At 40.2% G+C, this 26,948-nt stretch overlaps 3 protein-coding genes across 7 annotated transcripts in view; 1 reads left to right on the top strand and 2 right to left on the bottom strand.

The window, feature by feature from the left end:
* The window catches only part of LOC132979410 (microtubule cross-linking factor 1), a 68,774-nt gene extending 59,386 nt beyond the window's left edge, over positions 1-9,388 (bottom strand). For 2 of the 5 annotated variants that reach the window (XR_009674050.1, XM_061045178.1), the window contains exons 1-3: positions 7,908-9,388; positions 2,750-2,974; positions 1,801-1,959 (exon numbers count right to left, since the gene is read on the bottom strand). Coding sequence is in view for 4 of the 5 variants with exons in the window: in XM_061045178.1 (XP_060901161.1) it covers positions 1,801-1,959; positions 2,750-2,974; positions 7,908-8,795 (1,272 nt within the window). In the remaining variant the exon portion in view is untranslated. The remainder of the gene's footprint in view (positions 1-1,800; positions 1,960-2,749; positions 2,975-7,907) is intronic. The other 3 variants (XM_061045176.1, XM_061045177.1, XM_061045175.1) reach the window with 2 other exon arrangements.
* A 329-nt stretch (positions 9,389-9,717) lies between these two features.
* On the bottom strand, positions 9,718-17,928 carry rab12 (RAB12, member RAS oncogene family). Its single transcript, XM_061045179.1, has 6 exons — positions 17,520-17,928; positions 16,348-16,408; positions 13,728-13,866; positions 13,328-13,417; positions 12,232-12,336; positions 9,718-11,961 (listed from the first exon to the last, which is right to left on the bottom strand). Exons 1-6 carry the CDS (start codon positions 17,743-17,745, stop codon positions 11,854-11,856), a joined length of 729 nt encoding a protein of 242 aa, XP_060901162.1. The 5' UTR covers positions 17,746-17,928; the 3' UTR covers positions 9,718-11,853.
* A 1,905-nt stretch (positions 17,929-19,833) lies between these two features.
* Positions 19,834-25,377, top strand: napgb (N-ethylmaleimide-sensitive factor attachment protein, gamma b). The gene is made up of 12 exons (XM_061045174.1): positions 19,834-20,004; positions 20,275-20,342; positions 20,421-20,505; positions 20,583-20,600; positions 20,687-20,717; positions 20,826-20,935; positions 21,055-21,121; positions 21,209-21,279; positions 21,664-21,742; positions 22,866-22,945; positions 23,067-23,196; positions 24,198-25,377. The coding sequence occupies exons 1-12, from the start codon at positions 19,949-19,951 to the stop codon at positions 24,333-24,335; spliced, it is 933 nt and encodes a 310-aa protein (XP_060901157.1). The 5' UTR covers positions 19,834-19,948; the 3' UTR covers positions 24,336-25,377.
* The last annotated feature ends 1,571 nt before the right edge of the window (positions 25,378-26,948 follow it).

The raw sequence follows: 26,948 nt of genomic DNA, 5'->3' as shown, positions 1-26,948 counted from the left end.
ACACAGCCATGTAAAGGATAAAGATTTCCAACCAGCTGAGGACCTACTGAGGCTCATGAGTGTTTTCACAGAGTAACTGATAGGGGTAGGACAAAATATAAATATGACAATATTTTATCGCCCTGACTCATGAGATACAGTTATGATGTCGCTGGTGCCAATTTTTTGATAAGGAATTTAAAAAATCTGGCGCTCTAAACAGATTTCCAAGCAAATTTGACTAACTGTGTCACGACGTCACAACACTTCATGGAGGCGCTGATGACCAGAATGAAGGTAACATGTACTGAGGTTAATTGGCCAATAAAAAGTGGAGTGAGTTTAGTTTCCTATCATATCACATTGTGAGTTAGCTTTGTGATACCCACCCCTAGTAACCGAGGACAAACAGTCAACGGAACCAGCAGCGCACGTGACGGCATGAAAAGAGAAACAGTGTCATCCAGTTGTGGAAAAGACCGCTACATGTCCATGCTCACTGGTGCGGTATTAGCCTACTTTCTCTCTGCTGCCAGACAGGAAGTTACCGGCTCTTGTCAGTATCGATTAGTCTAAGAAGCTGAACCCCCGGCAGCCCTGAGAACAGCCTCCGCTCATCTTATTACCTGTGAGAGGAATCGCACCTCAAAGCTATCAAAGCAAAAACTCTCCCAGCTGAGCAGCAAGAGAGAAGAAGACGAAAATGAAATTCTGGAGATTAAGTGGAAAAAAAATAACGCTGCAAATACAACTTGTACCTATGAAAATGTTCATCTGATTTTTGACCTCGTTGAAATACAATTTGATCTGTATGTGTGTCTGTTGAACATTTACAGATCACAGTAACGTTTCAACTTTAGGCTGCTAAAGAATGATCACTTCTCAGGGAGTAGATTCTCAAATACAAACTAATGTTTACTAATGTTGCTGATATTTTAAATTCATGTGTGATGTGGAATACAAGTCATTGATATATTTCATAATAGATACTGAAACACCAATAAATATATACTGGAGGTTTGAGTAACACAAATTCTTCTGAAAATAACAATACATGACATACTCGGGTTAAGTAACGCTTACGCTAAGCCAAGTATCATCAACAACAACAACAACAACAACAACAACAGATGACTCTTTACGCTGCTGAATTAGAGGATTGTAAAAGCACTACTTTTGACTGTCTGTGTTCAAAAAAATGTTGTGGGTTGCAAAGCCAAGCAAAAGGAAAAATCTCTGAATAAGCAGTGGAACTTCTTTCAAGAAAGTATTTTATTTTTATTTTTTTTAGTTTGAACTTCTAACCACACTGAAGCTCACACATCATAACTGAGTAGCTTCCAAGTGTAGATGCATCCCACCCGTCATTTCTTCTGTAACCAATGCAGATGAAAGTGCTTGTATAGTCGGTGCATCACTGTGCAGAGCAGTTATTCTGAAAAGGCTGTGTCACCAGAAGAGATTGATGACATTTATTCACTGCAGTAGCCGTGCTGATCAGGCAGATGATGACCATTGATTCTGTTGTTTATATTCAGGTAAAGGCTAACTGCCTCAGCAGCACTGACGGGGATCTCATGAAAGGCTGAAGATCAGTGGAGCCACCGCCATCGTTTTATCTACGGTCACATCCCCCACAACTGTTGTTTCTTAATCACAACCACAACCTATCATCGATGCTCACAATCGGTGCCATCATTCATTAACCACTTCCAAACAAAGCCGTTGGTTATTCATACCCACTGCTTTGTGCACATGAAAGAAACGGTTATTCTATGACCTGCAGCAGCGTCGCATCAAACAGCGTCATTATCCTCTCACCTCTTTAGTCCTCTCCAGCTCGTTGTGCAGCGCCTGTTTGGAGACCTCCACCTCGATGATTTTCTGTCTGAGCAGCTCGTTCTCGTCATCGGCTCTGCTGCGTTTGTCCTCCACGCTCTCCAGCTCGTTGTGCAAACGCACCGACACGTCTTTGGCCACCTGAGACACAGGGATGTAAATGTTTAAGAACAAACACATTAACAAACTGATAATACATTATCGGTAGATTCATTTCTTTATTTGAGCCTTAGAGGCAATACACACTATGTTATATTTATATCTCACATGTGAACATCCAAGGTTAGTCTTATATATACGGCAGATGTCTCTGTTCAAAATATTTAAATCAAACCCACAGCTAATCTGACATCTACAATAAAACAACAGCATGCTGTATTTATTTCATGATTGTAAGTGTAATACATTTTGGTTTTGGACTAGATTGGAAAGAACAAGCAATGTAAAGAGGTCCCTTTGGGCTTTTAAAGGAGAATTTTAAAGGAGAATGTTCTCTATTCTCAATTTCAATGATTGTGTGTTGCAATCACATCTGTACTTTATTTCTAAAATCCATTTTCCAGATGAATTTATTGCAAATAATTATGCACTTAGAGTCAGACTGCTTTAATGGTTATTCTGAAGGAGCTGTCGATCAGCACACTTAGAAGCGTATAACAATTACAATAAGAAAATACTTTTTTTTATTGGGCTGGGATCAGCTAAGAGCTTTAATACTTTTAACATCACGTTTTACACCTCTACAAGGTTTTACTGTTACGATTCTGGGGGATTAAAAACCAAATCAAAGTACAAAGTAGTTGGTAGTGATTTCAAACTTTTTGGACAAACTTATTTACAAATATAAATTAACACATATTTCACCGCCAAAAGACACCCTGACAAAAAACATAAAATAAAAGCTGTGACGAGGGATAGATTTCTTACAAACCTTCAAGTCCTGCTCCAGACTCCGGAGCAGCTCTCCGTCCACATGTCCGGTCTGCGCGACCCGCAGGCTCTTCTGCTCGGCCTTTCGCAGGCGGTACTGCAGGATGCGGCAGTTCTTGTTGGAGCGGTCTAACTCCCTCCGCAGCTCCTGCAGCTGGTAGACCTCCTCCTCCAGGTAGCTGTCCCGCATCTCCTCCATCTCCGCCCGCAGCTCGTCAACTTCATCCTGGCAGAAACACACACGGAGGAATCCAAAGCTGTAACCTTCACTTCCAAACCACTAAACACAAGATTATACTGAGATCCAAGGTTTGGGAGTACTTTGATTTAATATTATTATTTGAAAATGTTAAGATTGATTTTGGAGCGTTTTGCCTTTATGTAGATAGGACAGTGGATAGTGTAGGAAATCAGGATGAGAGAGTGGGACTTGAACCCTGGCCGCCCCGCTTGGAGGACTTCGGCCTCTGTACATGAGGCGCAACCTAACCAGCATACATTCTGCAAACAAATCCACCTCAATTACTTTAATAAATCAACTAATTAAATACACAACTATCTCAGGAGATAAGAATCTCAATCTTTACATAAATCGTTTTTTTCCCGACCCCTATTGAAAAGGATATATCGTGGTTGGCGATAGAGAGAAAATAATACAAAGCACAAAATGTTCAGCGCCTGAAGAGTAAGAACGTGCTGATTACATTTCATGGCAGTCTGCCCAACAGATTTGAGTCCTTCCTCTCGACAAACAGACATTTTGACTTGAGGTAAGCTTGGAGGAAAGGTCAGAGGGTCAGAACGATATCCTCTAGTCAAATATCCTGTAAGGACATCCAGCTGTTAGTTTAAGTTGTCATGGTTACGATGGTTTGTCAGAAGAGTCTGGCCTAAGAGTGACATTAGATGGTGTTCATACATTTCACTGACCAACTCATATACAACTATAGGTGTCTGATAAGCTGTCATTATGTCACATGTAGGAAGTGTTCATTCTTGTGTTTCTAGCTGTTTTAATACATTTTTAGGCTTTGTGGACAGCAGGGGGGGGACAAAATATCCATTTTTATTTAAGAACAGTTCAATCCTATAAGCAAATTTCCCGGAAAATCTGACTCCCCGTGTCACTTCCTCCTCACGGTGGTGCTTAAGACATGAATGAGGGTAACATGAAACAAAGTTAATTGGCCCAAGAAGTTGACATGGAGATAAAAGACGAAGTAGAAGGCAGCGGGATAATGTCAGACAGCGGGATAATGTCAGACAGTAAGCATTTAAGAGATGAAGCCTGGTAAGAGGTGAAACTGACAACAAATGTCAGTGAATAAATACATGAATCCTGCACTTCACTCTTTTAAGGATACTTCAAATTCTACAGTTGCTGTCATGATTTTTTTATATAAGTAAACGTCTTGCAATATACCCACTTTTTCAGAATCCCTGTCTTGTGATAATCATGATATCCATGACTACAGTACATATCATATCATATTGTATAGCATCGTGAGTCACCCTGATATTCCCAAACCTAATTAAGAGGTCTTCAGTACATGTGTCTTAGCCATTCAGACACCTGGAGGCCCCTGACATTAATTGTATTTCTTACCTTGATGAAGCTAAAACAGCCAATAAAGACCATACTCTATCTTTCAAATAATTATTGTGAATTCCTTTTATTCCCAACAATAATACACACTTTTTCACTAACAGCACAGGGACTGTGTAGGGTGCTTAAGAAGGAGTGAGCCATTCAGCTTTAATAAAAGAGATGCACTATAATACACCTTTGTAGATCATGATAATACTGTCATGTCATTACATCTATCTGCTCCAGTAATGTAAAGTATACTCTTAGTGCACTAACTGGCTCTAAGGATCTTATCTCTTGGATTGGATGTGTTCATATTCCCCATCTCCTACGTGAAACATCTTGGCCTGAAGTATAGGGTGAAAGAACTAAATGAACCTGTAGTAAGATAGTTTGTTCAGTGATGTCAGGAGTATCTGATGTCTGATGCATCAGCTTGTTTTTCCCCCTGGGATGGATATTTCAGCGTTTTTTGACTGGCACCTGATGAAAAGACAACTGGGTGTGGAGGGGAGGTGTGCGGCAATTAATGAAAACTAAATCTATCCTCGTTTGGGAAAGCAGAGAGCACATTGTTATGTGAGGAGGACCCTGGAGGAAGGAGCTAATGACCTCACACAACACAGGGTCGAACCAATCGATGGCCAGGTTAAAAGCACAGCCACAGGCAGAACGGCATTCTGGGAGAGTGTGTACACAGAGTCCTCCCCAGCAGTACTTAGTCGTATTTAACCGTCTCTTTAAGGGTCTTAAGTGAGGAAATCCTTACTAAGCATCAACTGTACCTGCAGTATTTATATTCTTTGCTCTTGAACGCTGAAACTCTGACACCTGTCACATAAAGCATATGCTGGCACTGAAACTAATGACAGTATTTTTAATCATCGTCTTTGATAAGTTTATGAATCTTACAATGTAATAAATGTGTCAAGCTCATCAGAGTTTCTCACAAACCGTTCTGTGTGCTATGTAAGATTATATATTACACTGCACATTGTCTGTTGTCCAAAAACTTTAAATAAAGAAAAGAAAAGAAAAGGTCCTCACAACCCAAGAAGTCGACTTCATAAAAGTTTGTTTTAAGCAACTAATGGTCGATTACTTAAAAATATGACATATTCTTCAAAGAAAACCAAAAATAGAGCCTCACATTAGTGACGCAATAAAATGAATAGGCAATAAAAATGTCTGAAACTATAAATCACCCAGCAAAGTATATGCTGAATTAAGAAAGCTGTTAAATAAACATTATGAATGAAACACGATGATCCATCACTTTCTGGACTCAGAGAAAACCTCAGTCATGAAACATGTTGATGTAGTGCTCTAAAGCTCTGGATCCAGCTTATCAAATAAACGACATTAGGCAGCTATTGTTTGTTTTCTATGATAGTTCTCAAAATCCCTTTGAGTTGATTAAAATTAGCATTTAAAAACATTTTGCAGACTTCACCATGGGCTCTGGGAACTCACACATTTAGCATTTTTATGACCATTTACAAACCAAGCAACGAAATACGTCAAGTAAACTCAACAATGAGAAGGGCACCCGGAGGATACAGAGCTCTGCAAAGGCCTCGTTCTCCAGTCCAATCTGCTGTTATCTAAAAACTGGTGTTACAATTTGGTCAGTATTATTCCATATTTGTAAGTCACATTCTCATCTGCTCCAACGTTTAATGGCTTCTCACTTGACTCTTGTTCCATCTATCTGCCAAGTTTCATGTAAACCAGGCCAGTAGTGTTTTTCTTGAATCACGCTGACAAACAAGCAAACCCATGCCAATGCTTTGTTGTGAGTCAGATCTGCTATTAATTAGGCAATTTGCAATACAAATATATGATTTGGCCAATAGATTGTTTTTAATGAGTCAGCTCCAGATCTGCTCCAATATTAACTAAGTTATTCCAAGACCACTGCAACACACTGCTACTGAATTTCATTAAAGTCAAGCTGGTAGTTTTTTACGTAATCTGGTTGATAGACAAACAACGCTGGATGCTTGTGAGTCAGATCTGATATCAAATGCTTGTTCGTATGTTGGATAAGAGATCATTTACAGAGGTGTTTGAACTGGTACAATATTAATATGCTGCATCTTGCGCAAAGTTGAATGGGTTCCGTCTTGTTAACCCTTTGCACGTTTCCTGAAATCAGGTCCAGTATTTTTTCAATCATCATGCTGAAAACCAGAAGAAGAAAGGACGCCCAAAACAAAATCTCCTTAGACGAGATCAAACCACCAGGCGTTTAAAGTGATAAACATGTTTTTTTCTGTAGTATTAGAGGTGTGAGTGATGGGGACTCCCTGACATTTTGGAGCATGCTGGGTGGGGGGAGGTGGAGGAGTTTCGCCTCAGAGTCCCCAGCTGTCAGACCGACAGCCAGGCAGGAGGAGGGTGTTTGAACCCAACACACATGGGACATCTGACTGTTATCAAGTCCTGTGGGATAAAGCCATTACAGCCAGAGCCAGTAAAGCTGATTAACTCTCTTGTGTTTCTGTCCCGCTCCAGGAGAGAGCGAGGGAGAGAGGGAGAGAGAGAGAGAGAGAGAGAGAGAGAGAGAGAGAGATGCATGCATGATCAAGTTGGGAATAACATTCAGGGTAACATGCAAATAAACCTGTCTCTCATCTATGAAAGAAAAATAACCTGCATGATTGTTTGCCGCATTATCTGTTTGCCTCCCCTCCCCAACTTATGGGGATAGCCTACTTAAAGAAGGGGGGATGGGGATCCCTTAATGAAACCAAAATCAAGAAGGTAAAAAAAAAAACAATACATAAAGATTAAAAAGTCTGCTATAAGTCTGATCTGTTTACATCACAACGTGGATTTCATGTTTCTTTCTGCGTTCGAAATGCAACAGAGATGCTTGGAGGAAGAACATGTTGCGACTCTCTGTCAAAATTTCAGATTTTGATGACAAGACAGCGACAGTATAAAAAAATCTCAGGACACGGCCAGCCTGATGCCATCATCCATAAAAGTCTCATCAATAAAGGTCAAACTGCAGGGAAGCCCGGGAAGGTTACAAAAGACGACATGATGGATGGAGAGTCGACAGTATTCATGGAGGACAGCTGGGCATCAAAGGAAATGAATAATGCTAAATAATACATTTATCTTTACATTTAGTGAGTAGGTGGAAATGTTAAAGGACACTAAAAACAGGTGATGGAGGCGTTTTAAACGGGACGGTCCTATAATGAGACAGTTTGGGGGTGCTCTTTTGGGAAACAGCTGCAGCTGGGCTGTAAAGACAAATAAGTCTGAAGAAAATCGTGTTTAATAAATGTACCTTCTGAATGATGTGTTCATATAAAGTATTTGCAATATTAGGCGTTGTGGCCACATGTTCTGATCTGCATAGGGGACAGGTTTGGGTCTTCCTTGGTGAACAGCTGTATCTGGGTTAGATTATATGAGCTATCAGTGGGGAAAAAAACAACAACTTTGTCTTGAATTGGAAAACTGACATTTTCATTTTTTTTAAAGAGTATTTGGAACAAATGCAGGCTATAGTGACTTGGTTGTCCTGTAACTTGTTGAGAATGTATCAACATACCTTGAGGTAGTCGTTTTCAGATCTCAAATCTTCAACCTCCCGCTGCAGGTCCTCCTCAGCTACATCCTTGTTTCCTGGCAGTCTGATTTGTGCGCCTGATGAAGCTTTCTCCGGCTTGTGTTTGTCTCCCTGCGCCCCCGGAGCGCACTGAGCCTGAGACATGCTTCCCTTGGCGGCGGAAGCCTCGGATGTGCGCGGCGGAGAAGCAGCAGCAGCAGCTGTAGCATCAGCAGCAGTCTCTCCGGTCGCTTCCCCCCGCGGCGGATTATCTGCTCCCACCTGATCCCGGTCACTGGACCCAGTACCGGACTCGGCGTCGCTGCTAGCGGCCGCAGCCTGCCTCTGCTCGTCCGACAGCGGCTCGGACTGACAGTCTGACAGATCTGAGCTGCTGTCTGTCTGACTGACCCGACCCAGAGGCACCCCGGTCGGCACCCGGATCGGAGATCCATGGCTGAGAGGGCCCGCCTGAGAGGCTAGTTTCCCCTTCTTGCTTTTAGTGAGGATGGGACTGCTGGTGCTGTCCGGTTTGATACTGGCGGCTTTAGGCTCGGCTGCAGCATGCTGGGGCACCTTAGTGGGCTTTTTGGCCACAGAGGACTTGGGGTTACTTTTCGTCGTTGCTGGTTTCTCCTTCGGCCCGTATGTGATCCGTCTGGAGCTGCGGTTCGGATGGGCCAGGGGCAGTGGAGAACCCTGCTGCTGCTGCTGCTGCTGCTGCTTGCTAAGTTTGGGGGATTTGGGTACGATGGCAGGTGGTTTGGTGGAGCGGGAGTGTACATCCTTGAGGAAAGGTCTGGCCGGGGAAGCTACTCGGTTCAGTCTCTTCTTCTCCAACTGGTGGTTCTGCGGTTTGGTTTCGCTGCCAGAGCCATTGGAGCTCTCCATTATACACCGACACCGGCAGCAGGAGGGCGATGAAGGCAACGATCAATCCACAACAACGCGGAAAATCTCTGACGCGCGACAGCAGAAAAAGAGCCAGGTTCCTCTACCTTCTTCCTTCTCGGGCTGGGGATGCGCATCCTGCGTTTGCCAAATGTTTTACTCCATCGTCTCATGTGCGTTCACCAGGTTGTCATTGTAGTCCCCTCTGCCTGGAGCCTCGGAGGAGGAGGAGGAGGAAACGCTGCAATAAGAAAGGGATTACCGGGACGGACGGTATGACAGACAGGTTGCATCCGCAGACAGGGCTCGTACGGCTCAAGTTGGAAAGAAAAAAAACTATCAGGCGGAGTCACGGCAGCCCTCTTCTTCTCCCACAGATCGGGTCTCCATCCCCTTCTTACGCCGGGCAATGACGGCTGGACCCCCCGCGTCTCGTACCCCCTTTCCCACACCTTCCTTTCTGACACGCAAGATCTGCAATCGCTGCGGTGTGAGGCTCGACGCCCGTGATTTCCTGCGGGGCGCATGCGCTGCTGCCTCGCAAGCACCCAAGCACACCCCTTGTTTTCTCTGGGACCAGGTCTGACACGCTTTGGTGCGCATGTCCCGATAACACACAGGCAGAGGCAGAGACACAATTGGCCAATGTACATCTTTAAAGGAGGTGTACAGATGGACTCAGGAGATACTAATACTCACCTCTTCCTATATGGAGAATCCTGTCAATTTCTCTTAATCAATTATTTTATCCTAAAGAACCTGAAATATCCTATTTTAATTATAAAGTAAAAACAACACTTATACAATATATTAGCCTAGTTAACATGCTGTAGAAATTCAGCTGAGTATATATTTTGGTGTACCTGAAATCCATTAAAGGCTCCCAGTATGTCATACAGAAAAAAAAAACAAGACAATAATCTGGTAATAAATATAGATATCTTTAATCGCATTTCATTAGTATGAGAATGCCACAAGTTATAAATACCACAAATCTGCTTTAAACATGCCAAAACTTTTCAAAGACTTTTGAACAGGTGTAGTAGAAAGTACAGTCGTCCATCTTAAAGGATACACATTTCAAATGAAATCAATATTTTTCAAATGTTTATTTAAAACACTGAGTGGTATAAGGCTTGGCTATTAAAATCAAAAGACCACAGGGTTAGTGCCTGATGCTACGAGACAGGGGCCAATCAAAAGGTTTGATTCCACAAAAAAGAAAATATGAAAGAAGTTTGTGGTTTTAAAATACAAGTGATAAAACCTCAAAGTTTACTTGTATGCACTAAAGTTTGCTGGCTGATAAACTCACTGTGAGCTCTGCTTGAATATCGCTAACTGTTGTTTTCTTTTGTTTTGGTATGTAACTAATCACCTGTTCGACTACAAAATGTGCCCTTCTAAGTCCACAAAAGCTGCTGGAGCTTAACATAAATCTTCAACAAAAACAGAATTAAACAGCGAGTCATTCTTAATCAGGTTCTTTAAACAGGTTTGTCCTTCCTTAACCTCGCACACAGGCTTTTACCTCAACATGAACAAACAAAACCGAAAGACTCACAGTGCTACATCGCTAATATTGCATTAATTGACTTAAAAAGACGGAAGATTTAAAGGATTATAAATGTCTATTAAGACACTAGGGCTTAACATGCATAGCCTAGTATTTTTGCAAATGTGCAGGTAATGGCATTTCACCATGTTTTTCCTCAACAGCCAAATCATGAATTCAAAACTGCTGACCCCTTCTGTAAATAGTTAATTTCCCCTTTAAGCTGGATATTTAAGAAGTTTTTTTTATTTGTTCTAAAACTCTTAACAAATCCAGTTTGCAATAAAAGCCTGACAAAACGAGCTGACAAACGTGTCCTGAGCCATTCAAATACTACAAAAACAACAACCTTTAGTTCCTGCACAACAACCTTCCCTCGTCTGTGTCTCAATTCAAAGGAAAAACATAAACAAAAAAACACTTTTCTGTATTAGTAACAACCAAAGCAAAGGTTAAAACCATGGTGTGGGTTTACTAGAAATATATAGTCCTCATTTCCACTAAAAATTCAGCATCTCAACTGGAGGATGCCTGAAGTGAAAACACAGATCCCTAAAAGACTACATTACCCATCTCTCCTTGCATGACCATCAGGCGTATGGAAGAATTAGGAGCAGCCACCTGTGAGGCAGCATTGATCTTTTACTTTGAACACTAAACTACAAGTTGTGTTCTTGTTTTTTCTTCATGTCAGTTTAACTAAGTAAGAGGGATTGTAGTGCAAAAACTTTTCAATTTATACAAATGGGAAATGAGCGTTTCAGCCTCGCCAAATATCTTAAGGCATAGGAATAAAAACTGATATGATCACCACAACCACACCACCACTTTCTGCTGGCCACAAAAATCTGCATCTTGTCCAGTCATTAAACCAACACAGCGTATTTACATCATGTGCTTTTGTTTACCTCAAGTCAACTCGTCTCTTGGTAAATATACCTTTTAATGAGATTAAAAAACGTATTTAACTACACCTAGAATTTAAACTAAGCTGCAGAGATGTGAGATATTGTTATCCCTTTTCTGTAACATGATGCAGATGCACCAACCTTAGTGTACAGTATTTATGTTGACTGTTTATTAATAGAAAAAAAAGGAAGAGAACGAGCTGTTAGGCCTTCAGTAATCCCTCATCTGGTTAATGTGCAACTGCTACCAGAGGGCTCTCTACCTCCAAGGCACCTGCGGGGCACAGCTAGTCAAGCGGTCTGAGGAATGAGGTAGTCTGGGTCAAGTGTAGACAGACACGTGGTAGGAAGTGGGCGATTCACTATGCCTAAGTGTTAGTGAAGCACATGTCAGTGAGTACAGCTAGAAGACAGGAGAGGGAACAGGGCTGATACTGGTTGTTTAGAGAGTCCATGCGTCGTACATCAGCAGTCGTTAGCGCCCAACTGCTGCTATTTGCCGCCCCCCAGTGGCCAGATTGGTACTCTGCATGTGATGAGCTGTGATGTGCAGTTGTGTGTTTGTGTGTAAAAGGATTGGGGAACACTCGGGCTCTCAGCAACAGCGCATGCGAGGAGGCGGCAACTCCGGAGGCACTTCCGGTTCAGGCTGCAGAGACAGGACGCTGTTGGAAAGCTCCTTGTTGGAAACTTCCAGAGGCATCTGTTTGTACCAAGAAAAAGTCAGACAACACATGGTTAGTGCGCCGAAGATTTACAAGTGTGCTTAAACTGATATCTGCTGTGACTTATTTAATTCAAAGGCTGAATGAGCTAAAACCTTAGGGAGGAAAATAAAAAAGGAACAGAGCATCAGAGAGCAAAAACAACCCATCATCAGCATTTTCACTAGATACAGAGAGGGGTTTTGTTTTCTGTTCATTTTATTGAAGAATGAGAAAAACATTTTTTGCTATGCTGGTAACACACCAACCTTGCTAAGGATGTCGTCCACAAGCTTCAGGAAGATCTCATCGACATTGAAATTATCCTTGGCACTAGCTTCGCAGAAACGCATTCCACTTATTCTGGAGGCAAACTGTAACACAAATGAAGATCATTTAGCTCACTCTCCACAGAGGACTTTACATTATTACACAAGAGAAGAAATTGAGCTGAGCAACATATGAGCAATCTAAAACAACTGAAAACTTTTCATAAAAGCAAAAGGGCTATATTGAACATACTTCCAGTTTTTGGATGGCATCAGTGTTATCATTTTGAAGCTCACAGAGTTTATATTCTAAGAAACAGACTGACACAGAGATCGCAACCATATCTGAATCTCGTCTTTGACGGAATTATTTGAAGACGACGGAGAGATCTGAAGGCTCTCTGTTATTTTGAACGATTAGAATTCTGAGGGCGATAGTGTTTGGCATCACACTCGCGCAGACAGATGTGCCAGACCTTTTCCATTTTGCACACAGAGTACATCGCAGAGGTGATTACATCTATCAAAAAAGGATTCCCCCTCGGAGCATATGGACATTATCCCTAACTCCGCTCTGGATGCCTTTGATCGTGACCACATTCAGAGTCTTGCCCACGTCTGATGAGTTCACTTAGGGAAATGTTTCCTGAATACAAAAGTCTGGCTGAAGTAGCGCTAATTTTCCAGTCTCCAGTGTGGCAGCAGAGCGAGGGTTCAGCCTTCAGAAAACATTTTTTAAACAGCCATGAGAAGTAGTCTGTCTGAGGTAGACGCAAAACCTCAAGATAATCACCTATGCTGCAATCTCCCTTGATGTGTTTGAATAAGCTCAAGCAAGGTAAAGTTGCTGCGCACCAGGAGAAGGATTGAGTTACAGGCAACAGCTGTTCGACCAAATTCAGTTCAATTACTGTCTAGTATAAGATTTGTTCTTGTTTGATAAGAGTTATTCTGTAAAATGGCATCACACAAGCTGTACACTAACATCTCTTTTACATTCGTTATACTGACTTAATGCATAAAAACTAGAGACTGGATCTGTGATTTTTAAAGAAAAGGTGAATGGCAGTGCGTGTGTGAATGTGTTGAACTGCACCCTCTCTCCTTGTTGTTTGGAGATGATCCGATCAGTCTCACAGTCCAGTTTGTTTCCGACCAGCAGAAGCTCTGCTTCCTCTGAGGCGTACTGACACGAAACAGAGAAAAAAAGACTCATCAGGACATCATCAGCCTCACATTTCATAAAAGTCAAACCAGAAACTGCATGATGACACCTTAAATAACCAGTGTAAATGAGACTGCAGCCAAGTCTAAAGGGTGAATGACAGGCTCATTGGAAATGTTCTTTGATTTTATTTTTTTCCGTAAACTTTAATGCCAGGTATTGGCAGAATTGTCAGGTCACTGAATTGTCTGGCACAAAATAACAACAGAACAACCCAACGACAACACAAAACATACCCCACAGAATCGCAGCAGTCTGACAGTTTGTTTACCTTATCTATCATTTTCATCCATTTGGGCAGGTCATCAAAGGTCTCCTGCTTTGTGATGTCATACACCAGCACTATTCCCTTTGCACTTCTGTAGTAGGCTGATGTAATGCTGTTGAACCTCTCCTGGCCAGCCGTGTCCCTGGATAAAACATAAATGAATGTTAGTTCAAGTCTTTGCGGTCAGAGCAGTACCATCAAAACTTCTGTAATACCCAACGACTGATCTGATCTGAGAAAAATGTAATTCATTGAGAAAGGATGACTAAGAGGTTGATGCTAAGAAAAAATAATCAGCTTTCTTTTTAGTCAACGTCTTAATCAATAAAACTAACAATAGTCCAAAAATGTTTCTTTTTAAGTTAGTAATTACATAATAAAAATCTTAAACAGTGATTGTTTTGGTTAAATCTGATTTCACTAATCATCTGGCATCTATCTTCATCAAACAGAAGAATAGTTCTTAAACGAGACATCTACATTCCTATGTAAAGCATCACAAAGCCATCTACAAACATTTAAAAAATGTTCAACAAAACAATATACTGTAGTTATATTCAAATAAATGCTTAACAGAGTTTTTGTCATCAACTATGAGATCTGCTGTTCTATTAGTGGAGGCTGGTGGTATTAACAGATAATGAAAGAGGATAAGGAAAAACATAGCTGTAATAATTTAAAATGTTTTCACAAAAGAAGTTCAATTATTAAAAATACACTACGTTAGTACATTTTTATAAAGCATTTATCAAATGCTATCAAATGCTAAAAGCAAAGTCTATTCAAAGCAACTTTAGGTTGATCAATAACAAGTAAAGACGGTTGAAATTAGATTTATTTACACATCCCACATTGTTCTTTGGAAAGTAAAAGTTAGTTTAAATATATTTGGGATTTATTGTTTTGATGTACTGAACTTAAAATCATTTTTGGTTCTAACTAGAATCCATCTGAAACATCTGATTCTGGGTTAGCAGCATGATTAGCAAACACGAGCTCGACTCACAGTGCAGTGTTACTGTACCTTCAGCCAGATAGAATGTCCCCGTCCCCCATGTGAGTCACAGTCAGGCTTATGAGCAGGAGAGCGGACAGACACACAGCGGCACAATGGCAGGGTTAGCTTAGGCAATGATGGAGCTTGATGTGAGCAGTTCAACACGAGAGAGACGGGACACACTGAGGACCGCCATCCTGAGTGACAGGCCAAGGGGCGGGCAGAGTAAGGGGGATACAATGGGGCGTGGAGGTGGATGGGGTGTTAGTGAACAAGACAGATGTGTTAGTGAAAGAAGCGATGGCGTTCTCACTTTTTTTTTTTGGGCCCAGCACAGTAGCTCACAACAACTGCAGTCATATTCTCTGTCAGTACAAAAGCAGTAATTTGTGGCATGCCGCTCAGTTTTACAGGATGTTTTCAAAATGTAATTAAGGTCTAGTTGAAGTCACAAGATCCAAGTAGGCGCATGAATCAAATCGTTGAAATAATATCACCCCTTTCACTGGTTGCTCAAACAGACCTCCCAATCACTGCACACATTGCAAGATTTTTTTATTTATTTTTTATTCCAAAACTATGAAAGAACATTTCATGAAACAAAAAGAGTATTTACTTTGAGCTCTCAAGATACAAAAGAACTGTATGTCTGGACTTTGGAGTGGTGAACTGCTATACAAGTAGCAGAGTTTCACTAACTAATTGATTAAAGTTCTGTTCTAGATTTTTTTTATTACTAAAACTTTTGCAGAGAAATCTGATGATAAATTAAAATGAACAAAAATCTAATTACTAATATTTAAAAGTATTGAACAAATCTGTGAAGGAAGGACGTTGGTGTGAAAATAAATGTGAAACCAGTTGTGTTAGACTAGTGCAGGCACTATTCACAGTGGTTACCTGTAATTATTTAGAATGTGGATTAACACATGGTAATGATGAACCTCCAGTTATTATATAACAGACAGCATGACAGCCGACAGTCGACAGGACATGAGGCTACACTGACGTACCACTCATAAACATCAACTACTATTTGCACTGGTTAAAATGTGAGTTACATGTGCAAGGGGCTTTCTTTTAACAAAGTCTCTACAGTGTTAGCATAGTGTTCTTTCCCACTGACATCGATGAATAAATATCTGTTTCAGACTCTCATCAGGTATGGGATAAAACCAAATATTCTTCTTCTCTTAAGTGTTGTTCTAAAAGTGTGTACTTTTTTATTGTTCTTGAACAAATAGAAAAAACATAAAGGCAACCAAAGACACAACATTAACCAAGATGCTGTCCAGCTGTACAACAACAACAACAACAACAACAACAACAACATGGTTAGTATAAGATTAAGTTCCACATGAAGTGAATCTAACATACAGTACCCCTGGAGTCATACGTTTTTAAACTTTCAAAAGCTCATTGGAGGTTAATTGATTTGGCAATCCAAAAACATCAATGGTTTGGCTATTAAGGAGTCTTATTTGCACATGCCGCCTCTTTAAAAAGCTAAGATGCACTCACTCAGTCAGCCACAAGTCAGAAAAGCCTGCGGGGTGATAGGACAGACACAGGAAATGCTCCATGCGAAGGAATACAGGAAGTAGAGACGTCGGTCCCATTACTCACCATATCTGTAGTCTGATCTTCTTCCCTCTCAGCTCCACTGTCTTGATCTTGAAGTCAACTCCTACAAGGGGAATCAGAAACACACATGAACACATACAAGCACCAGTATCTCGTTTTTTTGTTTGGATTTCATGTAGGTATCATTCAAGATAGTTGATTTTTGTTTGGTCTTAGAGCGAGCAGCATTACAAATAACTTCTGTCCCATGCCTCATCTACTTCCATTATCTCTTGGCATTTTTCCTTAACAGTTGCAAAACCATTTGTTACACCCGTTTCATTATTTTTAAATGCTGGTCTTGTGGAGTGCCATCGTCTGTGTCTACAAAGAAATGACAAGACAGGACAACAACATTTTCAGCCGCCGGACTCCGTCTGCAGCCAAATGATTCCCTCCTCAATCCCTGGGAATCAAATATACACACATGTAGTGACGTGCAGCTCTCAGAGCCTGGTGGTAGTTGTGTCACAAGGATGACAAGGTGCAAAATGGATCTCTGCCCAGCAGCTGCTTGTCTATTTTGGGATAGTTCCCTATGACTGACTGTTGTTTTGAGCACAGGACTGTTTACCATTTCCACATATCAAGTATGAGGATTTGATTTTTTTTTTTAGGAGCTTGCAGAAACAACATCAAGGACACCACAGTTTGTCACGTATAACTCTCCTGTTTATGCACTTGTGAGTTTTAATATAGTACATGCAAGGTGTCACTTTATTACACCTTGAGTGGTTTCACTACAAGGACTATGTTTATATTGACATACACATTAAAGGCTGTCAAGTAAGAAATAATACTGATTGGGTTGACTGTGTTGTGTCAGGTCGATACTATTTAGACAATAACTTGATAAGTATTGTCCTTACTGTGTCGAGCACTTAACATATCTCCCAAAACTCAAACCATTATCAGTCTCAAACGTGTGTTTACCTTGTTACTCAAAGCAACATCTTCGTTAGCCAGGACAGTAATAGTCGTCACTGGTAGCTTAAGTCAGCTAGCTAACAGATGTTTAACTTTATTCAGTCACAGTGAACAGTAAATCAGTAGTCGACAGCAAACAACATGCAGCCAATTGTAGTTTAACTCTCCAGAAAGTAGACGGAGCCCTGCTAAGTGCTGGTAGTAAAAAAGTTGACCAAAACAAGTCCTTAAACGCCTCCTGTCCTTACCTACGGTCGACTTGCAAGCTTCGCAGAAAGTGTCGTCGGTATATCTCTCCATGAGGCTGGTTTTACCAACACCGCGGGAGCCAATTATGATAATTTGAAGTTTAAAGTCAGCGGGCCTGGGAGGCATCTTCCTGCGGCGCGACTGAGCCCCTAGAGCGGGGGACGAGTTCGCGGAGCCCCCGCCACCTCCGGCGGCCCTCCGCGGTATGTCATACCTCGGATCCATCAGTAATTCCACATTTGTAATCACAACAAGAACAAGACAAACACGCCGTGGCTGTTAGACAGCTGATACTAAGTGTTGATTCAAAGTTTCTTTCGCCCCTGTAGAAGTTTGGTAAAGTTTGTCACTAGCCGTTAGTTGTTGTTCAGCCATTAGAGACCGGGCCGTCATGACGTCATTGAGCACACTTCAGCACGCTTCCGCTTCCGCCTCTTGTCTGTAATTTTATAACTTGTCTTTTTTCTTCTTCTAACAAATAGAATAGTTGTTCACAGTGATTTTAAAACAAACAATCCATGCTTATATTGTATCAACCGCAGTGTTTAACATTTTTTGTTGTTTTAAAGACTTTATATTACACATTGTTGGAGCTATTTAATTGTGGTTAGAATTAGTTTTTGTATTTAGTTTACTAATATTTGGGTGGTGTTGTTTATTTAATTATTCTACACGTTTTCTTTATTTAAAAAATATTTTGGGTAACGTTTTCTTTTTTGCTAGTTATTTGTTTAGTAAATTTAGTTTTGTATTAGTATTTTTGTTAGGTGTTTGGGTAACACTGTGGGCACCGGAGATTATTTAAGTAAGAGGCAGGTGGAGGACCAGCATGCACCTGGGTGGGCCTATTTTTTTTTTTTTACCAGATCAAGAGAGGCAGCGGGAGCCACGATTTTCTTTGTTCTTTTGTTTGTTTTCCTCAAATAAACCAGCAAAATACAGAAGCTCTTGCATGGACATTGGATTTCTTTTGTACATTACATCCCCATGGTGCATCAGTGGCCATTTGATTATTTTTGATATTAGTTTATTTAGGGTTTTTTTTGTTTGTTTTTTGGACAAATAGCCACTACAGAAGTTAATCAATCAAATATGTTCACTGTAGTCTGCAGCAGTAATGACTAAATGTGGCAGCTCTTTGAATAACTTTATAAAATATTTATAGCAGACACATACACTTAGGTTTTGGTTTCACACCACACCAACACTTAGAAATTCAATTTTTTACCAAAACCATGTAGCACATAGTCCTATAATAACACAACAACCTGTGACTGTCAATCATCCTCAGCTTATAGAATAGAATAGAATTACTTTATTGATCCCAAACTGGAAAATTGTGGCGTTACAGCAGCAGGTTATCCAAACACACAATATGAGTAAAAAACACAATGTTAGCAAATTTAACACAATATAATATTAAATACAAGTAAATAAGTATAAAAAATATCAAAACTAAGAATGTGAATATATACAACCAGGATTTAACTAAGCATTACTAGTCTTAAATAGGAAGATTAAATATGGAAGTCATAAATGGTAGTAAATTAAATATGAAAGATTAAATGTAAATGTGCAAAAACAGAGTTGTAAATGGACAGTATTGACATAAGTTAAAGTGCATGAGTGTAGACATATTATAAGCAGAAACTATACAATATAACGGCGAGTAAACAGCCAAATGAAGTGAACTTGAGCTTCAGGTCATAGACTCTAAATATTGCTTCAGCTGAACCACTTTTTAATGTAGGTTATACCATCAAGAATCAGAAACGTAACTTCATAGATCCACTGTCAATAACCTTCACTATTTCTAAATCTTATTTTTTAAATATATATAAATTGTTTCATTACCCTACACTATTCTTTTTATATTTACAATTTCACAGAAGCTCCTTCATGGAAATAATAGTGTAAAAACTAAGGTTTTAAAATAAGACTTGGACACTGGAGTTTGTTTCCCAGCCATTGTCTCAATATCAGAATCAAATTTAAACTTTAACACCACGTCAGTTGCAATTTAGTGATTTTGTACTACATATTCTAAACTTTAGAAATAATGTTATTGATATATGGCTTTAGAATCTAAAGCCATATATCAATAACATTATTTCATCCACACGATGTTTTGGGGGTTCCCTGACGTTCCTCTATCCTTTTGGCAATTAACTGTTATGTACTGTAACTTAGTCACGTAGTAAATAATGTCATAGGTTGTTTGTAAAGTTTATTTATTAGCCTCAAAATACTCTGCAGCCAGTGTTTCCCCCATGCCAGCTGTGTTCCTAGTCGGCACCCGTAGCCTGCGACATTGGATGACGTCGTGCCTGAGGAGGAGTTCCTGCTAATCCAAACAGCGACGAAAGCAACGTCCACAGCTATTTATCGACACAAAATTCGTAAAAACCCAAACGACTCCGTTGACAACATGGCTGCTCAGAAGATAAACGAAGCCCACGAGCACATGGCTAAAGCTGAAAAATGGTGAGTTACGATGAAAAACACTTCGTTTCCTTCCTTTCCCGGGAAGCATCAGTTTGATTTACAGCTGATGTTAAGCTAGCTGACGTTAAACAGGCCACTGTTGGCATTTCGTGGTTCGGGGTTATGCGACATACATGGAAATGTTTTGTATCGTCAGTTCATGAGATTTAATTGGCATGAAGTGGGTTCGTTGTAAATAAACAGTAAATGTAGCTTATTATGCTTACTTGAGCCGGTTATAACTTGCTTGTCATCATGTTTTTTTTGTAGCTTAAAAACCAGCATGACGAAGTGGAAGCCTGATTTTGACAGTGCTGCATCAGAATACGCCAAAGCAGGTACACTAACAAATAAAAACAACCGTCTTCCCTCCTTTTAAAGACGTCCCCAGATTAATTGTCTAATTGTCTTTTCAGCTGTGTGCTTCAAGAATGCAAAGCAGTACGAGCAGGCAAAGGATGCTTACCTGAAAGAAGCTGAATACCACACAGAAAACAAGACGTATCCTTTCTGCACTTCAAGCTCACAATGACAGTTTTATTTTGAGTCATGTGTAATTTCCTTAACTCGTCCTGCAGGCTTTTTCACGCTGCAAAGTAAGTATACTGCGTTATAACCTTAGTGTGATTGAGGTGCACACTATAAACACATGTTTTATTAAAACTCTCCTCCTTTTCCTCAGGGCGATTGAACAGGCAGGTATGATGATGAAGGTACGTGTCGTCTTCAGTGTAAATGTTGATTAAAAACTTAACAGATCGTCCGTGTGAGTTATGTCTCTGCAGTAGATTTGTAATTGTGCTGTGTTTGCTGTGCGACAGGAACAAAAGAAGATGCCAGAAGCCATCCAGTACATCGAGAAGGCCTGTATGATGTACATGGAGAATGGGACTCCTGACACTGCTGCCATGGCTCTGGACCGGGCTGGAAAGTATGTTTGCTGTTTCTTTACGCTGTTATTATTATTTTTTAACTGTACCTTTTAAGTTGTGATTAAAATCTTATCTTGTGAGCTTTTCTTTAATCGACAACCTTTCCCTGTTTTCTCAGACTGATCGAGCCTATAAACCTGGAGAAAGCTGTGGACTTGTATCAGAAGGCAGCTGGTGTCTTTGAGGTTAAACTGAAAATCTGAATCTATCATTTTACCAAATGTCGATTACATTTCTTTTTAATGATGTATATTTACATTTTCTCTCTGCAGAACGAGGACCGCCTGCGGCAGGCAGTTGAGCTGCTGGGTAAAGCCTCCAGACTTTTGGTCAGGTTAAGAAGGTAAAGACGAGAAGTTAAGGTGGAGGGGACACTGACAATATTCACACATCCTGCCAAACTGTACAGGGTGCTTTTTAATTAATCATTACATTTGCCATGGGTGGTCTTTGTGCTTATTTATCAAGAGAAAGCAAGTTGAAAAATATGGAGTTTCCCTTAATAATGTTCAATTATTATATCACACAATAAACCCTGATATCACATGGGATCACTTTTCCTTTCAATTTAGTAAAAGCTTATTCACATATTGGAATTCAAATACTTGATCCCACCTGTCACTATAACAACAACCCCAAATCTGCTTATCTGTTTTCATGCATAATGATGAACTGTAAAACCTGCTCCCCAACAATCCTTACCCTGTTGTCCTCTTGTTTTTATCAGGTTGGACGACGCAGCAGCTGCTCTGCAGAAAGAAAAGAACATGTACAAAGAGATTGAAAATTATCCCACGTGCTTCAAGGTGGGTTACTCCCATCATGATTCTGTGCTATAATGTTTTTCCATAAATCTTAATCAAACCAGTTACATTTCCAGTTTAATTTGTACATGTCGTGGTGATGTTAAGTTTATTCCCATCAGCTCGTCGATGTACAACAGCAGTATAAATGCAGAGCTGTTAATGCTGTGTCACCTAACATAATCAATATACAGTACAGAGTGGAATATTCAACACAATGCAGCAGTTTAACTCTTTTATTTGTTTTAATACATTTTAGGATGATTCTGGAGTTCTGCAGTCGTAGTTTTTTGTGGGATTAATTGATTGTTTAGTTTCTGTTTTATGATTTATATTTTGTTGCCTTTGTCAATTTCTTAAATTCCAACATAAACAAAGGAATCAACCGTGCACTGCTAGGAGATTTAACTGAGTACAGATTAATACTAATGATCAAGGAAAAATAACAGCATGACAGAAATTGAATATGAATACATTTAAACAGAAAACAACTAATCAATCATTCTTTATTTGTATAGCACCAATTCATAACAGATGTTATATCAAGACACTTTACAAAAAGAGCAGGTTTAAACTATAATCTGTGTTATATTATTCCCAGAGACCCAACATGAATCCACCATGAGCACAGCACTATAACATTTAGCAAAGACAGAGGCAAAGAAAATCAGCCTTGAAACAGACAGAAACCTCGAGCAGAACCAGACTCATGTTGAACAGCCATCTGCTGCGACTGTGTCGGGTTTGAGAGGGAGAGACAGAAAGAGACAAACAAACAAATGAAACATTTATTTTTACAAAGCCAGTAATAATGGTAAGATAATATTTGAAACTTTGATGGATAATTCTTTCATTTGTCAGCTTGTTTCTCAATAAGTTGTTCATATTTTGCCACCCTTTCAGGCTGTATCAATACTTGGTGTCTTAAAGAGAATCAAAGTGTGATGATCAGGGGGGGGACTTGTGTTTAAGTCTCCTTGTTTGAAGTCACATGGAGCAAGAAACATCAGACGTTAAGGGACCATTCAAAGCCCAAACCTCACACCGGGACAATAACTAATCATATAACTATGCAGCGCATATGTTTAAAAGCGCTCTGTTTTGTTGTGTGCATTTCACTCTTTAGAAAACAACTGCTCAAGTGCTGATTCACCTTCATCGTGGAGACTACGTAGCAGCTGATAAATGCGTCAGAGAAAGTTACAGGTAGGTTTTTTTTCCTTCACATTCTGTCTTCTCTGTTGTTAAAAGAAAACTGCGAGGCACTTCTCTCAAACTAAACTTAAACAGACAATCGTTACGCTAAGCGCTTCTCTGTCTCCATCAGTCTGCCCGGCTACAGTGGAAGTGAAGATTGTGTTGCCATGGAGACATTACTGCAGGGCTACGATGAGCAAGATGAGGACCAGGTCTACAGGGTGTGCAACTCACCTTTACTGAAGTACATGGACAATGACGTGAGTACCGTTTACACGTACTGACCTGTAATTTGGTTCAGATGCTGTATATGTGTGTAGGTATTAAAGCATCTGTTATTTAGCCGAGGGTAGCTCACCATGTGTGCTTCACTTTCATATATTCAACGTTGACCTATAATGCTGATCCTTATTTTAAAACTCACCTCTTGCACTTACTGAACGTGGTCAAAGTTTCAGATCCTGAGGTGGATGTATGTTGGGGTAATCCCAGGATAAATCTGCAGAGTGCGCTAAACTGCTTGTCCTGCAAATCACGCGATGGTTCCCTGATATGAAACTGAGAATTTTTAGAGACGGCTTCAGGGCTCTGTGTAGACCAGCATAGGCTGTTAAGCCAGCACTGGAGAGCAGCCCTCTTGTGGTGAACCGCTTCAGGCAAAGGCTGACACTTTATGTTTCATATCAAAATACATTTATATCTCTTTCTCCTTTTTTTGTAATAAAAAATAATGATGTTAGGGTTGTACCATCATTTCATTATTATCCTGCAATTCACACATCACAATATTATGAATTAATAACAAACATTAAAATAAATTATCTATGTCACCCAGCTTGTGTACGTTACTTGTTGGATGGAGGCCGGAGTTTAATGGCCTTTCTTTCACACAGTTTAGAAGCAGTCATATGAAGCTCAATCACTACCAGATTAATTTATGTCAATGTAGTGGTGGAAAAAACACACAAGGGAAGTATCTGAGTGAGAAACTAAGTTTTTAAGCTCTTCAAAATCCTCATGGAGCGGAACATGGTGTCTTACTGCTGTGTCGTGATGTATTTCCAACTCAAACCGGATAGAGCCAATCATAAGATAGGTGTGACATAACGTTTGGATGACAGACATTTGAAACTTTTAACTTTTTATTGAAAAATATTTGGCAGATAAATGATCATTTAACACAAGAACGCTGCATTAAAACTGGGCAAATGTATTTTCACCTGACATCTTATGACACATCTTATGCCTTTGTGCCTCACAGTATGCCAAGTTGGCCATTTCCCTGCGAGTACCCGGAGGAGGAGGAAAGAAGAAGAAGGCCGCTGCTCCACAAGGCGGCGCTGGTGGGGCACCGGCTGCTGCAGAGGACGAGGATGACTACGAGGGAGGACTATGTTAGTCTTCATTCCTGCAAGTGTGTCGTCCTGCCCCACCATGACACCCTCTGTGAACAAGTCAAAACCTTTACAAAATCCAGATGTGTGTTGTGTGGCTGTTCGATCTTTTATTGTAAAAAATTAAGAAACAAAGATAATTTAGAAACAAATATAATAGGTGTTGCAGAAGAGTCGACTTGAGTTAAATCAGCCTTTTAAGTTGTGTTTATATGAGGTGGGTCCTCGCTGTATCCACAGATCTTCAATGTTCAATAATGTATGAAAGCCTGTTGTTTGTGAATACAATTTCTTCGTCTCTGTGAAGCTGTAAATTCTGCTGTTATTGTCCGTGAGTTAAGTCTAAAACTGCAATAGGTGTATCAAAATCAGAAACACTCTGAGTACTAAATATTTAGCTTATGGGTTGTTGTAAAGGTGTTTGTTGTACAGAGTTAATTTATTCAGTATTCATGGCTCAGCCTTTTGGAAATATAAATGAAATATGAAATATATGCAATCAGCATGTAAATGCATGTTTGGAATAATTGAACAGTAATCTGATGCAAATTAACACATTTCTTAGCATTAAAGCTACTTAATATTGGCTTTATGGTCTCCTGCATCAGCATCTATTGAAGTTAATGAAGTCCATTTTACAGTAAAACTCCTGGTTTGGGACTGTTATTTCTTTTTGTCTACCTCGATGTGTTTGTCCACCTTAACCCTAAGAAATAATCATGGTGTCTTTAAGTTTCCACAGTATATTCCTGAGATGTAATTGACTAAAGCTGTAAAAGGGACCATGCAGTGATGTTTTCAGTGCATTTTCCCTCTTCTCGACTACATTTAAATGCTGAATTTAAGATTCTTTGCTCTTAAATCCTCTGCTTGGTGAGCTCAATTACACGCCAATTAAAAATTAATCTGATACAACATGTCTCTAGGTTATAAAGGGATTGTTTACATTTTTTTTAAACTTGTGCTGTTGCCCACTTGCTGTATGTTCCTCGAAAGCATATCTTCAAACATTGCACATGCATCAATAAACATTTCCATTGTGTGGCATTTTATGGTCTATGTACATTTTCTTAAATGAGTTAGTAGACAGATTTTCCATATCAGCGAGATTAACACAGTCTGCAGACGTCTGCGCCAAAGTGGCTTCTCATAGACCTCTTAAGATTGTGCAGCTCCCCTGAGACAAAGTTTTCTCAGAAGAGGCTAATGTCCTCTCCTTGCAAAGTGATATTTAATGCACACACATTCTTGCCTGTTCTGAATGACTCCGTGATGTGCCTCCGTATTAGAAAGGTCAACACCGTACATACATGTTGCCACTTCACATCTTAGAAGCTAAACTGTTTTTGTTAGGATTCCTTTGTTGAGTTGATCAGTATAAAGGATGGCCAGGCTAGCTGTTTGCTGTTAGATGATAAACTTAAGCTAACTGAAGGCAGGCAGCTGAGGACTGAGATATGCATTTCCCTCAGGAAGGTACCACTTAAACCCTGTTTCCAAAAAAGTTGGGATGTTGAGTAAAATGTAAAGAACAAACAGCAAAACATTGAAACCCTATATTTCATTGAAAACAGCACAAAGTCACTATATCAAATGTTGGAACAGAGAAATGTCATTGTTTTTGGAAAATGGTATGCCCGTTTTGAATCCGATGCCAAAAAGCTGGGACATGGTATCTGAAGAATGGAAACATTGTGAAATGCTGAAAGAAAGAACCAGGTGGGACATCTCTCCATTAATAAGACTAACTGGCCTGAGGCTGATGAGTCAAAATGTGACTTTCTGTTTGGAAATCCTAGACACCCTTGGGTGTCTCTGGGGCTAAAGAGGAGAGGGACCGTCCAGCTAGTCATCAGTGCACAGTTCAAAAACCAGCACCTGGGGCTGCAGATGTGCCTAGCGTTAAGGTCCCATCATATGTATGGAGGTTAAGTCCTCCAAGCGGACGGCCCTGGTTCAAGTCTGGCCTATTGCTCCTTTCCCGCATGTCATACTCCACTCTCTCCACGGTTTCCCACTCTATTCACTGTCCTATCATTTAAAGGATAAAAAAAACAGAAAATAAATCTTTAAAATAAAAAACAGCATCTATAGTGTGTGTGTGTGTGGGGGGGGGGGGGGGGGGGGGGGCTTTAATGCATAGGGCATGGGTAACCTGCACATTTGTGAAAGCACCTTTAATGCTGAAGGAGTAACAAATGTTACTGAATGTTACCTTATTCAGCAACACAAGGCCAAACCTCATTCTGGTCATATTGCAACAGCATGGCGCTGAAGTAAACGTCTGAATACTAAATTGGCCTGCCTGCACTTCTGACTTGTCACCCATTAAAAAAAATTTAAGCGTAAAACATGACAAAGGAGACCTTGAGCTGTTGAACAGCTGAAATGCTACAATAGTCAAGAAGGGTCAAACATTCCACTTTCAAAATGACGGAAACTTCTCTCCTCGGTTCCCAAAAATGTAAAAATTGTTGTTGTAAGAAAAAGTGATGCACAAAGTGGTGTTATAAGAACGCAGACAGACCCACATAGGGACACAAACAGTTTGGGAGGTTGAGCAGTTATTGATAAAAAACATTGTCTGTGATTTTGGATACCTGCTTCAGGGTCTGATG

The sequence above is a fragment of the Labrus mixtus genome, chromosome 8 (genome assembly GCF_963584025.1).
Source record: "Labrus mixtus chromosome 8, fLabMix1.1, whole genome shotgun sequence".
NCBI classification, from domain to species: Eukaryota; Metazoa; Chordata; class Actinopteri; order Labriformes; family Labridae; genus Labrus; species Labrus mixtus.
The sequence above is the reverse complement of the archived record's forward strand: the minus strand, read 5'-3'. Positions and strand labels throughout refer to the sequence as shown.

Excerpts from the sequence above, each read along its gene's own strand:
- rab12 (XM_061045179.1), bottom strand. The coding sequence starts at position 17,745 with ATGGATCCGAGGTATGACATACCGCGGAGGGCCGCCGGAGGTGGCGGG. Across the intron at positions 16,409-17,519 it reads AGCTTGCAAGTCGACCGTAG|GAGTTGACTTCAAGATCAAG; the intron begins GTAAGGACAGGA and ends TTCCCCTTGTAG. Across the intron at positions 11,962-12,231 it reads TGGACGACATCCTTAGCAAG|ATGCCTCTGGAAGTTTCCAA; the intron begins GTTGGTGTGTTA and ends TGGTACAAACAG.
- napgb (XM_061045174.1), top strand. The coding sequence starts at position 19,949 with ATGGCTGCTCAGAAGATAAACGAAGCCCACGAGCACATGGCTAAAGCT. Across the intron at positions 20,343-20,420 it reads ATCAGAATACGCCAAAGCAG|CTGTGTGCTTCAAGAATGCA; the intron begins GTACACTAACAA and ends TTGTCTTTTCAG. Across the intron at positions 21,122-21,208 it reads AGGCAGCTGGTGTCTTTGAG|AACGAGGACCGCCTGCGGCA; the intron begins GTTAAACTGAAA and ends TTCTCTCTGCAG.